At 42.3% G+C, this 15,954-nt stretch overlaps 1 protein-coding gene across 3 annotated transcripts; it reads left to right on the plus strand.

Annotated features, from left to right (window-relative positions):
- Positions 1-1,603: 1,603 nt before the first annotated feature.
- Positions 1,604-14,696, plus strand: si:dkey-33c9.6 (active breakpoint cluster region-related protein). 3 transcript variants are annotated; one of them, XM_027008676.3, is made up of 22 exons: positions 1,604-1,784; positions 1,910-2,010; positions 2,539-2,643; positions 3,652-3,879; positions 4,159-4,266; positions 4,367-4,421; positions 4,516-4,568; positions 4,702-4,839; positions 5,404-5,525; positions 6,775-6,931; positions 7,235-7,360; positions 7,517-7,592; positions 7,754-7,849; positions 8,046-8,120; positions 9,543-9,640; positions 9,882-9,974; positions 10,283-10,449; positions 10,842-10,981; positions 11,118-11,252; positions 11,356-11,461; positions 11,736-11,877; positions 11,980-14,696. In XM_027008676.3, the coding sequence occupies exons 1-22, from the start codon at positions 1,733-1,735 to the stop codon at positions 12,064-12,066; spliced, it is 2,460 nt and encodes an 819-aa protein (XP_026864477.2). In that variant the 5' UTR covers positions 1,604-1,732; the 3' UTR covers positions 12,067-14,696. The 3 variants fall into 3 exon arrangements, with proteins under 3 accessions (XP_026864477.2, XP_081551325.1, XP_081551326.1); XM_081695199.1 differs by having other exon boundaries at positions 7,517-7,586; XM_081695200.1 differs by lacking the exon at positions 2,539-2,643.
- The last annotated feature ends 1,258 nt before the right edge of the window (positions 14,697-15,954 follow it).

Genomic DNA, 15,954 nt, shown 5'->3' on the forward strand with positions numbered 1-15,954 from the left:
CTCATGCAAAATCTTAACACTAGGTGGCAGTGTTTCACAAAATATACACACTTCAAATTTATTTCCGATATATATATTTTTAAAGTTCATTGTTTTTCATCCGAGTGCCCAATTCCAGCCTTGCTGAAACAACCCCAGATCATCACCGATCCTGCACCAAATTTCGCAGTGGGTGCGAGACACTCTGGCTTGTAGGCCTCTCCAGGTCTTCGTCTAACCATTACACGACCAGGTGTTGGACAAAGCTGAAAACTGCACTCATCAAGATGACCTTACTCCAATCCTCTATGGTCCAATCCTAATGGTCTTTTGCAAACTTCAGTCTGGCTCTTCTTTGCTTCTCATTGATGAAGTGCTTTTTTCTAGCTTTGCACAATTTCAGCCCTGCCTCCAGAAGCCTGTTTCAAACGTCCTCGCTGTGCAGTTTACCCCAGCTGCTGCATGCCATTCTTTTTGTAGGTCACTTGACATCATCTTACAGTTGTTAAGTGACATTCAAATGAGGTGGTGATCATCACGGTCGGTAGAGAGTCGTTTTCCACTTCTGCCAGTCTGTAGCTGATGTTGTCCCATGTGTTTGCTGCTTGACCTTGTTCTTATGAACCATAGTTTTTGACATTTTCAAGATAGAAGCAACCTGACGCTCACTGTATCCCTCTGCCAGTAAAGCTACAATTGAACCTTTCTTTTCCTCATTAAGAACCTTTCTTTTCAACTCTTGGCATGGTCTGTAGCTGCGTTTTGACTGCACTTACTTTTTGGGGTAGTCATAGGATTGGTTTTCCCATCCAGCTGGTTCTATAACAAGAGAATAGTGATGACAGCAGCAGTGGTTTTTATACTGTTGCTCGTTAGAATAGGATTTTGTTAAGGTGATCACATATTCAGCATCTCATTAAGTAGAATGATGTGTGTCTGTGAAGGAATTCAACAAACACTTGAATGGAAGGGCTGCTGTACATGTGGAGATGCTGATTTATGAAAAAATTGGAGTGGTCTCTTATTTTTTTTCCAGAGCTGTATGTGATTTTCTTTTGCAGTGCTGTCCAAGGTGCTTAGTCTATTCCTGCACCCTGCAAACTAGACATCGAACCAAAACCTGAGAGGTGGACGCTTTCTCTGTAACATTTGTTGATTCAAATTAGATTGCCTCAGTTAACTGTTAGTTTGGGTCAAATGTAGGGTCTTTAGTCAAGAAGGCAGGGCAAAGCTATTTATTTATTTATTTATTTTTAACAAGTTTATTTGTATATACATTTATATACAAAGCACTTCACCAAAGCAACAGTAGTAAGCATATATAAAACATAAAATATTGGCCATGACAATAAAATAGATAAAAATAAAAATAAATAAATAAAGATAATAATAGAAAATAAATCGTGAACACATCATTAAAGGTAAAATAACCAAAAAATCAACTGTGTGGCTTTCTAATGTGTGGCAACAAATTCAGGCATCAGCAAAAGCCTCTCTCTCTCTCTCTCTCTCTCTCTCTCTCTCTCTCTCTCTCTCTCTCTCTCTCTCTCTCTCTCTCTCTCTCTCTCTCTCTCGCGCTCTCTCGTGGTCAGAGGAACAGGAAGAACTCACTGGTTTTATTGTTAGATTTCATATGAAAAACTGAAGTGAAAACAACAAGAGCAAGGGCTATCAGGCTGTGTGGGTCGTGATCAAAACATAGTCTGCTTATACTGGGTGCTGCTTGGGCATTTACTGAACACTTTTTTTGGTGATGGAATTTTATGAGGAGGCCGTGGAGTACCTCATATCCTGTGGGCTACCCGGTAGGTTTAGACGCATAAAACCCATATTTTCTGTGGCATTTTCACTTTGTATCTATATTTTGCAATCCTCCACCCCCCCCCCCCCCCAAACAATAGATGTCATGTTATGTATTTCTGTATTATAGTGGTTGAGGAGGACCTGATGCAGGACGTGTTTGGTGATGAAACAGACTGGGTTTCTAACAGCACTTTACACACTGAGGGACTTGGACTTCCAGACACACCGGTGAATGAACATAACTTGCTGTGAACTCTAACAATGTTATTTACTCTGGGCTATGTATAGGATTTTCATAGGAATTCACACACACACACACACACACACACACACACACACACACACACACACACACACACACACACACAAGCATTTTTCAATGCGGAGGTTCTGTTCTGCAAACTTTTATTTATTTTTTCTAAAAAATCAACACATTCTAACAACGTATTTTAAAATACACTTGCCTAAATAAACAGTAAAAGACAGATAACTCCTAACAACATGTCTCAGTCAGCTCCTCAAATAGTTAACCAGTGCTTCCTGAGTTATAATCAGGGAAGCTGGTGTGTTAGAAAACATTAACAGTACACAAGATAACTGTGCACTGGGAAACACAGAACTACATGTTCTTAGCCAAACAGTCCTTCAGGTAAGTGGAGTTGTTTTAGGTTGCTAATGTTGGTAATAGTATTCTCTGTTGTGCTGTTGTACTGGCAGAAATAAGTATTTAGAATAAAAGGAGTTTTTTTGTTATAGACATGCAAAAGCTCAGAGGAGATGCTGATGAAGAGGCTACTTGTGCTCAGAAAGCTTTTAATGAGTGAAGAGACATACCTATCTGAGCTAGATACTCTGCTCATGGTAACACACACACACACAAACACACACAGACACAGTATATGAGATGTGATGGTTTGCATATAGTTTTTTTCTAACCAATCCTAAGGGCCATTTACTTCCATAAAAGCATCTAGATACCACCTTACTATGGAGACTGGCTGTCTTCATAGAAAATCATTTACCATACTCTCTGACACACATATATGCACACAAGTTTCAAATTCAATACTGTAGGCAATACATTGTTAGTGGGCTCAAAAAACTAAATATGTGCATCTTTGGTATCTTATCAAATTACCTTAAAACACACAAACAGATAATTTTCTTAGTTTTGCTAGATTAAGAAAATGCCAAAAAATGTTATTAGGTAAAAATAAGCAGTATTGGTGTGACTGGTCGCTTGAGTATTTATTTTATTGGAAGCATATCTAATTTCATTCCTCCTACTTCTCAAATAATGTTATTCATAGTGGAGGGAAATATTCTTCTAGTTTCTGTTGTCTGTAGTCAAACTTCTCTTTTCCAAAGTGAAATGTGAAGTGTTGCTTCCTTTTCAGTTTATTACTGTCAGTTTAATAAAAGCTGAAGTTTAAAGAAAGTAATAATTGCCAAAGATTGCTTCAGTTAAGTCTTATTTTACTGTTTGTACATAGTAATAAAGAGGGAGAGACATCTTTTGTCTCCCAAATCAAAAGGGACTGACACTTATCTCTCAGCTTGGTCAAACCTAAATCTCTCTCTCTCTCTCTCTCTCTCTCTCTCTCTCTCTCTCTCTCTCTCACACACACACACACACACACACACACACACACATACACACACACACACACACACATTCTCTTCCTTTTTCACACATAGATACTATATATGCATGATGGTCTAACCACTTTAACGAAGCTTCTGTTGCACTCACACTGTTATACTGTTATACTTTTTATCAAAAGTATAACTGTTATACTTCTAAAAAAATCTCTCCTGCTCTACTGTTTATTCATTCATTCTCTTTCTTTTTTATTGTCTTACATCCAGCCTATGAAGGCACTCAGAGCCTCAGCTGGTACATCCCAGCCCGTGTTGTCTCTTGAGGAGGTCCAGACAGTGTTTTACCAGCTGCCAGAGCTCCGAGATCTTCATAGAGAGTTCTACACTGGCCTCAGAGCCAAACTGCAGTCGTTTAAGGACCTGGAGCAGGGCCTCCCTGCACAGCTGGGTCACTGTGACTCCCAGCTCTCTGTGGGAGAACTCTTCCTCAAGTTTGTAAGATTGTGTTGTTTTTTTTTTCCATATCCTGTGTGTGTATGTGTGTGTGTGTGTGTGCGTGTCCATGTGTGTGTGCTATGCACATAGCATATTTAACTAGCAACAAGCAAAACATTTAACATTTCATTAATTTCATTCAACACCCTTCCCTTCAAACGTAACTACTAGATGAGCTGCATATTTTATTCTGAGACCTTTTAGATCTTTTTGCTTTCTCCTGCTGGGCCTGTTGGAGCAGTAACATGACTGGTTGCATTCTGGTCATATGTTGCACAGGTGAGCCACTTAGGATTATACCGCGGGTTCATCGATAACTACGAGAGCGCAGTGCAGACTGTAAGGAAGCGCACTCAGGCCGAGCCCCGCTTCCGCATGCTTGCCGAGGTGCGTACCACACTGTGGTTTGGTCCTCTTTGCAGCAGATTTGTGCCTCTACAGAAGAATGCTTGAGCTCACAGTCCCATCCACTTCCCTGTCATTTCAGAGCATGATGTCTGGCAAAGGGCCAGACAGCTGCAGAACTAAGTACACCTTTGAAGGTAATCCAAGGCTCTCTGGCCTGCTGGTTTCCTCTTTGACAGAATGGGACTAGCTGTTCATGGCTTGCTTATTTTCATATGTCTCATGTCACAGCTCTTCTCTACAAGCCTCTGGACAGAGTGACTAAGACTACTTTAGTGCTGCATGTAAGACAGCTTTTCAACAGGTTGATTCCATAATAATCTATTATTCTATTTTAATGGTTCTTTGGTCTCCTGTTCTACTTTTTGTAGCTTGCATGACTTGCACTGTCACCTTTGTGTCTCCTCCTTCTTTCAGGATCTTCTGAATTACACACCAACTAAGCACGACGACAGTGCACTGATACAGGAAGCACTCCGTGTCTCCAGCAGCTTCCTGTCTGGGGTCAACGAGGGGTCGCAATGCAAGACATCTGTCACTCTCAGCAGAGGAGAGGTACCTATGCAGTATTAATATCACAAGCCTATAGTAAATGAGGCTCTACCAAAACCTCTATGATTTTTGTCATGTGCTGATCAACTGTAGTCATTCTCCATGAGTGTAGTGAGGGTCTCTTGATGAGTCAGTGTATTCATAAAATTGAACAAATGCAAATAATTTGGCCATTCTTTAACCATGTAACATCTAAAGTTCATCAGCATATTCTGAATATCAAGGCTTATTGAAAAAATGCTGCAATTGTAAAATTATATTTAGTCCATTTTGTGTAGTCCTACATACTGAAGCCCCAGCTGCAAAATGCAAAGCTGCAAAGTTACACATTAATGCCACTGCTCTCTCAAACACACACATACACACACACACACACACACACACACACACACACACACACACACACACACACACACACACACACACACACACCTTCTGAGCAATGACTAGAGAAGGAAACTTGAAGCATTCCAAGTTAGGTCATTCATCTATTTAATCTAGTTGAAATTTAGCTGCAACACAAAGTGAGAATTTACTGTGTATGTTTTGTTTGCGTGTGGCTTACAGAGACGGCAGCTAGTGCGTGATGGGTTTGTGGTGGATGTAAATGAGGGTGGGCGAAGCTTTAGACACCTTTTTCTATATACAGACTTACTGCTGTGTGTCAAACTGAAAGAAGGAGCTATGGGGTGAGTGACTAAATTATTCTGCAATTTGTGCATTTCTAAAAGTTCTTATTTTTAGGTATATATTCAGAAACACATACACACACTTGTGCGTGCGCGCACACACACACACACACACACACACACACACACACACACACACACACACACACACACACACAGAGTGTACATACATACTACCACTTAGTAGAAATGCCTATGGCAAGATTTGTCTTAATTATTTACAATTTAAACTCTATAAATGTGTCAGTAAAAAAATAATTTAACAATAATCGAATTAACTGAAAATATTACTGAAAATGCAATAAAAAAAACAAAGAGCAAATAGAGCAATAGACAGTGAATAGAAACAAGTAAAGGGAAGTTAACCTACTGTCAAAGTGTTCAACACAGCAGCAGCAGTGGTAGCTTCGTACCTTTAGGCTTAACCAAACTTAGTTCTTTCCAGTTGCCCCGTTGTGTGTACAGTCGTGGCCAAAAGTTTTGAGACTGACACAAATTTTGTTTTTTCACAAAGTTTACTGCCTAACGGAACACCATGTCACAAGGCAAAAGTGATAACCAAGTGGCCTGGTGAACAAAATATTGAAATTTTGGGTCCATGGCCAGGAAACTCCCCAGATCTCAATCCCATTGAGAACCTGTGGTCAATCCTCAAAAAGAGGGTGGACAAACAAAAACACAGAAACTGTGATCAACTCCAAACACTGATTAGGCAAGAATGGGCTGCCATCAGTCAAGATTTTGCCCAGAAACTGATATCCAGCATGCCAAGGCGAATTGCAGAAGTCTTAAAAAAGAAGGGTCAACACTGTAAATATTAAGTCTTTGCTTAAACTGAATGTATTTGTCATTAAAACATTTTTTAAAAACTTATGAAATGCTTATAATTGTATTTCACTATGCCATATAAACATCTGACAAAAGGATCTAAACTTTGTGAAAGCCAAAATTTGTGTCTGTCTCCAAATCTTTGGCCACGACTATAGTTCTGCTTGAGTAGCACAGCAGGCTTAGACAGAGGAATGTCAATCAAGTATATGCATTTGAATATTAAGACCACACTTCCACAGTTCCCAGATAGGTCTGATGGCACATTTCTAAAGTATTTTATCATGTTTCAAAAAACACCAAAAGGAATGTTTCTCAAACATTACTTTGATGTTTCTTTTATTCTATGATAATTTGAGTGTGTGTTTGTGTGTGTGTGTGTGTGTGTGTGTGTGTGTGTGTGTGGGTGGGTGGGTGTCAGGAAGCAGTCTTACTACAGGTTCTGTTGGTATATGCCACTGGCGGGACTGAAGATGCACTGGATGTCTGAGCAGGAGCCACCAGCTGACCTTCAGCTCAAAATTAGCAACATGAGAGCAAAGTTGTTCCACCTAAGGAGTGCCCTGCGCAAGTACACGGTACTGTGTGTACTTGCGTTCGCCTCTGTGTGGATGTGCATGTTACTGTGTGAACTTGCCTGTACTCGCCTCTGTGTGTGTGCACTCCTTTGAAGGCAAGCTTGTGGATGTGCATAGCACTGTGTGTACTCACGTTCGCCTCTGTGTGGATACTTGCAAGTGTCTGTGGGTATGTGTGCACTGTGTGTGAGCGCCTGTGAAGGTAAGTCTGCGGATGTGTCTATGCTATTGGTGTGAATGTGTTCAATGAAAATTTCTTGGTAAAGTATTGGGAATGTATGTGTGGGCTTGTGTGTGTTACAGAATGAAGGTAAAGGATCTGTTTCTCGTGCCACTGATCGGTGTAGAAAAAAGCTTGCAGCATGTGAAATTTGGCTTCTCACACACAAAGCTTCATTCATCTTAGAACTACAAAGTACCAGTAGTAAGGTAACATCTCTTTCTCTCTCTCTCTCTCTCTCTCTCTCTCTCTCTCTCTCTCTCACACACACACACACACAAATGCACAGAAAAACACTCACAACTACACTGGCCAGAGCTGATTGGTCTGCACAGACACCCCTCTTTTGTTCTGTCTTGCTCCAGAGTCACACCATTCACTTATCGTTTCTCCATGAGCTTGAGGAGTGGAGGGAGGCAATCAACAAACTCAAAAGTGAGGGTGAGGAGGCCGTATATAAAACATCTCCTAGTTTGTGCATTTGTGTCCTGTTATTTTTATTCTCATGTATGTGTGTGTATTTGTGGTTGTGTACGTGTGTGTATTTGTGGTTGTGTACGTGTGTGTGCGCACATGCATATGTGGTTTTGTTGGTGTCTCAGACCTTCAGACTGTGCCACCGGACTTGCTCTCTCTTTCTAACTCTTGTATCAAACTGAGAATGACTCAACAGCCACCCCTTTGCTGCCTTCAGCCTGGTCAGTACCTTTCTTACACACACACACACACACACACACACACACACACACACACACACACACACACACACACACGTGTGCATGCATGCTCAGTCTCCCATTTGACCTCTTTTATATCTTTTACGCATATCCTTTTTGAAGTTTTCATTTCAGTTATTGTTGTCTCTGTAACTGTGTGTGTGCAACTTGCTTGCAGACATAGAGGAGAGCAGCATGTGTGGGACCGTGTGTGTGGTTGTACATTCAGCCTGTGGTCTGCAGCAACCTGCAAGTATGTAATGTCTATGCTAGGTGTACACACACTCACAAACACACGTCATGCTGAATTTAAATTACAGTTTGTGAATTTTTTAGTTTTAACAAATTTTTATATGTTCATGCTTGGTAGTGTTTTGATACGCTACTGATATAGGGCTTACATAAGCAATCAGATAAGTGTCCTACAGTTGTGTTTAATCATCCAACCATGGAGAGCCTAACAGTGCCCCTCCCTAATCCACTAACTATGTGCCTGTTCCCTTGGTCACTCGCCCCCCCCTCATCCATTATAACCCTGTGCCTGTTCCCTTGATCACTCCTCCTCCTTCATCCCCTATTACTCTGTGCCTGTTCCCTTGATCACTCCTCCTCCTTCATCCCCTATTACTCTGGGCCTGTTCCCTTGATCACTCCTCCTCCTTCATCCCCTATTACTCTGTGCCTGTTCCCTTGATCACTCCTCCTCCTTCATCCCCTATTACTCTGTGCCTGTTCCCTTGATCACTCCTCCTTCATCCCCTATTACTCTGTGCCTGTTCCCTTGATCACTCCTCCTCCTTCATCCCCTATTACTCTGTGCCTGTTCCCTTGATCACTCCTCCTCCTTCATCCCCTATTACTCTGTGCCTGTTCCCTTGATCACTCCTCCTCCTTCATCCCCTATTACTCTGTGCCTGTTCCCTTGATCACTCCTCCTCCTTCATCCCCTATTACTCTGTGCCTGTTCCCTTGATCACTCCTCCTCCTTCATCCCCTATTACTCTGTGCCTGTTCCCTTGATCACTCCTCCTCCTTCATCCCCTATTACTCTGTGCCTGTTCCCTTGGTCACTCCTCCTCCTTCATCCCCTATTACTCTGTGCCTGTTCCCTTGATCACTCCTCCTCCTTCATCCCCTATTACTCTGTGCCTATTCCCTTGATCACTCCTCCTCCTTCATCCCCTATTACTCTGTGCCTGTTCCCTTGATCACTCCTCCTCCTTCATCCCCTATTACTCTGGGCCTGTTCCCTTGATCACTCCTCCTCCTTCATCCCCTATTACTCTGTGCCTGTTCCCTTGATCACTCCTCCTCCTTCATCCCCTATTACTCTGGGCCTGTTCCCTTGGTCACTCCTCCTCCTTCATCCCCTATTACTCTGTGCCTGTTCCCTTGATCACTCCTCCTCCTTCATCCCCTATTACTCTGGGCCTGTTCCCTTGATCACTCCTCCTCCTTCATCCCCTATTACTCTGTGCCTGTTCCCTTGATCACTCCTCCTCCTTCATCCCCTATTACTCTGTGCCTGTTCCCTTGATCACTCCTCCTCCTTCATCCCCTATTACTCTGTGCCTGTTCCCTTGATCACTCCTCCTCCTTCATCCCCTATTACTCTGTGCCTGTTCCCTTGGTCCACTGTTCACTTGTTCTCTCTTTCTTCTCAAATTGTTTGCAGGTGTCTATGTGTGTGTTGAGGTTGATGGCTTTGACATTTTTGATCGGAAAGCCCAAACGTGTCTCTCCTCCTATAGTCTTACACCACAGTGGGAACAGGTAAAGACCAAACACACATCAACATGGCCACTTTTTGAATTCTCTGACTTGACCTACTCAAGTGTTATTATCTTGCTATAACACCTACTCAGGTGTTATTGTCTGACTTCACTTGATATTGAAAAACAAATAAACAAACCAGAGCACTGTAGCAAGAGCAGGAATAATTTTTACTGAGATTTAAGGTAATCACAGAGAAGCTACATGCCCTGAGAAGTGTGTGTGTTTATGTGCACTGTAGGAATTGGCGTTGCAGGTAGATGGAGCACGGCACCTCCACATGCTGTGTCTCACTGAGTTTCAGGAGGACATCATGGGCCGAACTACACTACAGGTGAGGTCTTGGGTTTCTTTTGGGGCTGAGCTAAGATCAGTTTCCTTAACAAAGGCACAGGTAAGATGCTGAAATGCTATCTAGTCACAGATCCTATCACTGTGAGGATCTTCTTTTAGATGTTTATTATTAGAGAAGTAAGCGGGTTGAGCCCCATGTGGACCCATGTTGGTATGGCATAAAATATTTGACATCTTATCCTGTGTATAATTACATTACAACACTGTCAACACTGAAAACTAGCCTTGCTAACTTTCCAATTTCTACTTGTTTCTTATGGTGCGTGTTTGTGTGTGTCTGTGAGACAGTTAGATTCTGTTGATATACTGAAGAAGTGGAAGAAAATGACCCTAAATCTGGGCCTGATAGTGGTGACAGTGTCAATCAAATACGTGCCCCATTCCTTGAAGGCACCTAGCTCCACCCCTCTGCAGCAGAAACCCGTATTCTCTGTGCATATTGGAGATGTGGCAAGGTGAGTACCTCAGTCTCTTTTTCAAAAGACAAAATAATACCAAACAAAGTCCAAACATTGTGTCTTCTCACATTGTGGCATGTTTTGTGATGCTGTGAATGAATTATACTATCATATATGATTTTCTAAGAAACAAAAATGGGAGATAAAAGCTTTCAAACTAGTTACAGAAATCTAGTTATGCAAGACTGGAATATTACAGACCAAACAGATTTTGACAGCTTCTGCAAAGGGCAAAGTGTGTTTGAATGTTACCGTGTGAATCAGTCACGTTCTGGGATAACTTTCTCTATGATATGCTATGATATGATGTGGATTTCTACTTTTGTATGAGGCTATGGAATGTATAAACTCCCTCTCCAGCTGTGTGTGTGTGTGTGTGTGTCCCTCAGACAGGAGGGTGTGCTGGTCCCTCACATAGTGCGCTCCTGTGTGGGGGAGATTGAGAGGAGAGGACTAGAAGAAGAGGGCATCTACAGGATCTCAGGAGCCAGCAGAGAAATTCAGGCTCTCAAACTGGCATTTGACACCAGTGAGTTTGTTTGTAGATTAGCATAGATTTTTCATAATAAAGGTTATATTCTATATATGCTGTCTGGCACTTCCTCACTGTTTCTCACACTATAGCCACTCTTGTTCTCTGATCCTTTTGTCATGCTCGTTTGTAGATTACTGGGAGGCTATGAGTAAAGTGAGAAGTGCAGATGTGAACACAGTTTCTGGAGCACTGAAGCTATACTTCAGAGAGCTGCCTGAGCCTCTTATACCCACTCAGCATTTCCAGAGACTCTCCAAAGCACTGTGTGAGTTTCTCTGTCTCTCTCTCACACACACACACACAAACACACACACACATACACACACACATAGAACGTCTGTCTTACATCCATGGTGTGTCTTATGCAGGCCTGGCTGACCCTTATCTCAGATCAAATAGCATGTTGTCTGAGCTACAAACCCTCCCTGACGTCAATCGCAACACTCTTCTCTTCCTATTACATCACCTCAAACGGTAACTTCCTGTCTGTCTGAATGGTAGCTTCCTGTGTTTGCTTCTGGCTGTGATTGATTTACCTCTATCTCTCCTCGCATATTTTTATATCACACAGTTTATGTGTGATGTTTATGGATTAAGATAGGGGCAGATTTTGAACATTAAATGTAGAGACTGATCAGTATTTAACTATTTCAGTTTGATTCTCTCTCTCTCTCTCTCTCTGTCTCTCTCTCTTTCTCTCTCTCTCTCTCTCTCTCTCTCTCTCTCTCTCTCTCTCTCTCTCTTTTAGAGTTGCAGAGAAGGAGCAGCAAAATAAGATGTCTCTGAGCAATCTGGCCACAGTGTTTGGGCCCAGTCTACTGCGCCTCCCAGTGGCAAGTCTAGATCAATGTGGCCTACAAGTGGACATCTCCCAAGAAGTTGAGGTTCAGGTCAGACAGCTACCCTCCTTTGTCTCAGAATTTACTACATCTGTCTAAAAACCCAGCACAACAGGAACACCCAGTGCCTTATGTGAGTATGTCTTTGCACAGGTCCAGGTAATTTACCTCTACCTCCAGAATAAACACCTTCCAGAAGCTCTCACTGCAAAACCACTTGACACAGTGGAAGAACCATGACGACGATTCAGCTAAGAAGGCGCCGAGAGCCAAAATAGACTCCCAGAAGTGCCACAGCCATCAGCCCTGGGAAGTAAACAAGAGCCTCTAGACAGTTTAACTCTCTCTGTTGATCCAGTTCAGTGTAGTACAGTGTGAGGTCTGTTAGGTGAAATATGAATGTTTGTCAGGAATATTTATTTTATTTATTTCTTTTATTTTAAGCATCCTTGGACCAATTATAACATTGCATGACAGTACACATTAAAAGGCACCTAATAAAGTACACCAGCACTTGTTTTAGGTCTTTAAAAAAACAGTGTAACACCAACTAAAGGTTGGTGCTAATTTGGCTGGCACAGCTGGTGTTATGAACAGGTATAGCAGGGAGGCATGTGGAGGCTATGATTCTACCTAGCTCTGCTAACCAGGATGGTGAGCCTCAGGGAACCTCCAGGAGTCTTCTTGGAGGCTGAAGACCTGTAGGTGGAGCTCATTTACGCTTCTGAGTAAGCTTTCTACGCAAGTAACCCCCACCATCCAAATAAACCAGTTGGCTTTGGTTCAGCGTTGTACGTACCAGTGCTTCAAAGACATTTATGGAGGATACACACACACACACACACACACACACACATACACACACACGCACACCAGCATCTGCACTGATCAACCTTTTTTCTATACAGCTGCGTGTTGCCTTTCACCCAGTACACACAACACCTGGTTAGTGTAGACTGCTCTCTCTGTCTCTCGCCACTTCCAGCTTTGATCCATAATCCTAACACGGGCTGGAACAATTTGCTCCAGCTCCCAGCTCTAAAAAGCCAGACACGGGAAAAGCTCTCTGGTGTCAGATGTGACTAGCAACGCCGTGCAGGCCTCGCCACGGTAACAAAGGATGTCAGATACAAGCTGGTGTCATAAATCAGCAGTCTCCCTTCAACCACTGACCAGCAACACAAGGTTCCTACTACTAAGTACAGGCACAGGGTGACCAGCTTGAGAGAAACTTGCCATTAGAAAGGAGAGGAGGGAACGGACAGAGTGGATGAAAGAGCTGAAGGACCAAAGCTTCCATTACAGATCTGGCTTTACCTTTATTGGGGCTGGTAGGAGCCCTGGGGCTTTCTGCTGAAGTGGGGATCAGATGGCAGCAGATGGAGAAACCAGAGGTTACGCCATGAAAGAGGAGCTGATTATTCACATACGAAGGAACAGTGTGGATTACCATGTGTGAAGGGTAGGCGTGTCTGCCAGAATTCGCCTGTCAACCGACTCGTCCACACTGGGAAATGAAAATGAAAAGATCTCTCAAGTTACATAGTTCTTCTGAAGTGCCAGTGTGTAGAGGTACAGCCAAAGTTTTAGACACATGGGCCTTCCTCTTTATCGGCAGCCCAGCTGAGTCACTGAACTCAGATGTGCATACAGAGCAGCTGTTTCTTGAAGACTTTCTGCGTTTATGACATTTTCATGTGCATTGTTTTTCTTTAGGATTTATCTGGGGGTCAGTAACTGTTGCAGCACTATTTTCAACACTGAATTTGTACAGTTGGACACAGTGAGACACAGATGGCATTGTTTTTATAAGAGTTAATGGGGTGGGGGCGTCATGTTGCCATGGATACAGTGTGTTCGTATGAGAGGCATTCATGCTAGGGATCAACTGGATTGACCCCCTCATTCTTGGGTTAACAGAAGCCGCGTGTGTATCTGGTTCTCTGTTCCAGTGTGTGTGTGTGTGTGTGTGTGTGTGTGTGTGTGTGTGTGTGTGTGTGTGTGTAAAGACGAGTGGATGTTTGTAAAACACTGTGGGAAAGGCTTCATGGCATGCTGAGGTTTAACTTATGGTGTCAGTGTTCATTGTGACCAGAGGCAGAGAGAGGAGGAAGAAAAAGGGAGAGCATGAGGGGGAGAGAGAGAGGCGAGGAAGAGAGAGCAACAGAGCTTGTTGAACTTTGGCTCTGGAGGACTTGAGTCTCGTAAAATTCTTCTTGCCAGGCAGTAAACGTGGAGCTAAGAGCATGGTGTTTATCCCACACACTTCCGCTATGTGTGTGTGAGTGTGCGTGTGTGTCAGTAATTAGGCATGTTCATCCATCTGTACCCATATACAGCCAAGCTCAAACATACACACAAAACCTGACCACTAAAGTACCACACTTACAACCTGAAGAGTGTGCGCTCAGAAGCTCAGTTGCAATGAAGCATGTGTTATATGATACACACAGTTGGCTTGTAGACAAAATAATGAACATGTTGATATAAAAGCGTGCGTGCATGTGAGCAGTACTTGAAGAGACGTGTGTGTGTGTAGTGACAGGACTGTGGAGCTCTCAGAGAGAACTTCACGTCAGACAGAATGATGACAGGTGCTTCCTGGATAAACACAGCAGGTGCCTCATGCTTGCTCTCTTAACCTTTTTTTCCCGTTAGCTGTTGCTCACACACCACTACATGACCCTCTGTGCTACAGCCAGAACTCATGTCTATACTGTGTAAACAGGGATACCCTCTTCTCCCCCCCCCAAAAAAAAAAAATCAAACAAAAAAAACAATGACTACAAAACGATTAAGAGCTTATAATGACCAGAATTAAAATGTATATTTGCTTTTTTAAATGTGAGGTAGTGTGTTATAATAAAATGCTTTACACATTGTACACTTTAAAGGTTTTTTTTCAGGGATTCTAATGTCCATGCAGAAGGCATGAAACTGGCATTCTGGCTGCAATTATTTAACCATTTCTATGGTGCTTTGCGCTCTGAAATTTTTTCATGTAGCAGTGATGTTACTGGTGCTTCCGGGTGGGAATGCTGGAGTATGAAGTTTATCAGGGGCACAGGAATAAAATACCTCAAATTCAGCAGACAACACATTCAAACCCTTTCATCATCATAAAAAGATCACTTTCACATGTAATTACATGTAATATTTACTGTGATTTAGAGATCCTTTTAGTGAGATCTTCACGTTTTTACAGAACTTTTTTTAAATGTTCTACACAGGTAGACTCTTCTATTTACCTTATTTCACCACAAATTGTATTTTACAAGATAAATGTTTAATAAGACATAAATAACATTTGTTATTTATATAAAATGTTGCCAAACGCTAACATGTGAACAGTAATAACCAGACGGTTGTGTTACCAGTACAAAAGTGACCCACTGTTCATATTAAGTGCATTTGGGTTCTGGGCACAGCTAAGGTAAATAGGCCTGACTAAATGTTTGGTCATGGAAAGTCAGGCACAGATAGCTGCTGCACACTATGATGCCAATCTGATAGAACTGGAAATACTTCACAGTTAATAGGACTTGAAAACGTAAGAGACTTTAGAGAGCAAGTGTCCACGTGTGTAATACCTGTCTGATACATCTAAACATCTAAAAACATTTCTCATCCCCTCAGATTTGCTGGCAAGTCTCAACAAATGGGTGTTTAGTTTCCCAATCACATTTTTGGCATCTGACTCTGTTGCAAAAACAAAGTTTCTTAAAGTTGTTTATGAAAAGCTGTTTTATATTGCTACACTTTAGTGGGCAACAAAAGCTGGCCTGCCAGGTAAGTGAGACTGTTAGTTGTGCGAAAACCTCTTTTTGGTTTTGATATCCTTTAAGGTTTGATCATTCTTTTACTGAAAAGCTGTAACATTAAAACCACCTGCCTAATACTGTGTAGGTCCCACTCACACCACCAAAACAGCTCTGAGTCGTCACGGCATGGACTCCACATGACCTATGAAGGTGTCCCGTGGTATCTGGCACTAAGACATTAGCAGCAGATCCTTCAGGTCTTGTAAGACATGCGATGGGGTCTCTGTAGATCAATCTTGTTTTTTCCAGAACTTCCCACAGGTGCTTGATCGGACCGAGTTCTGGGGAATTTTTCAAAACCTTTAAC

The sequence above is a fragment of the Electrophorus electricus genome, chromosome 13 (genome assembly GCF_041902795.1).
Source record: "Electrophorus electricus isolate QZ-2024a chromosome 13, ASM4190279v1, whole genome shotgun sequence".
In the NCBI taxonomy this organism is placed as follows: Eukaryota; Metazoa; Chordata; class Actinopteri; order Gymnotiformes; family Gymnotidae; genus Electrophorus; species Electrophorus electricus.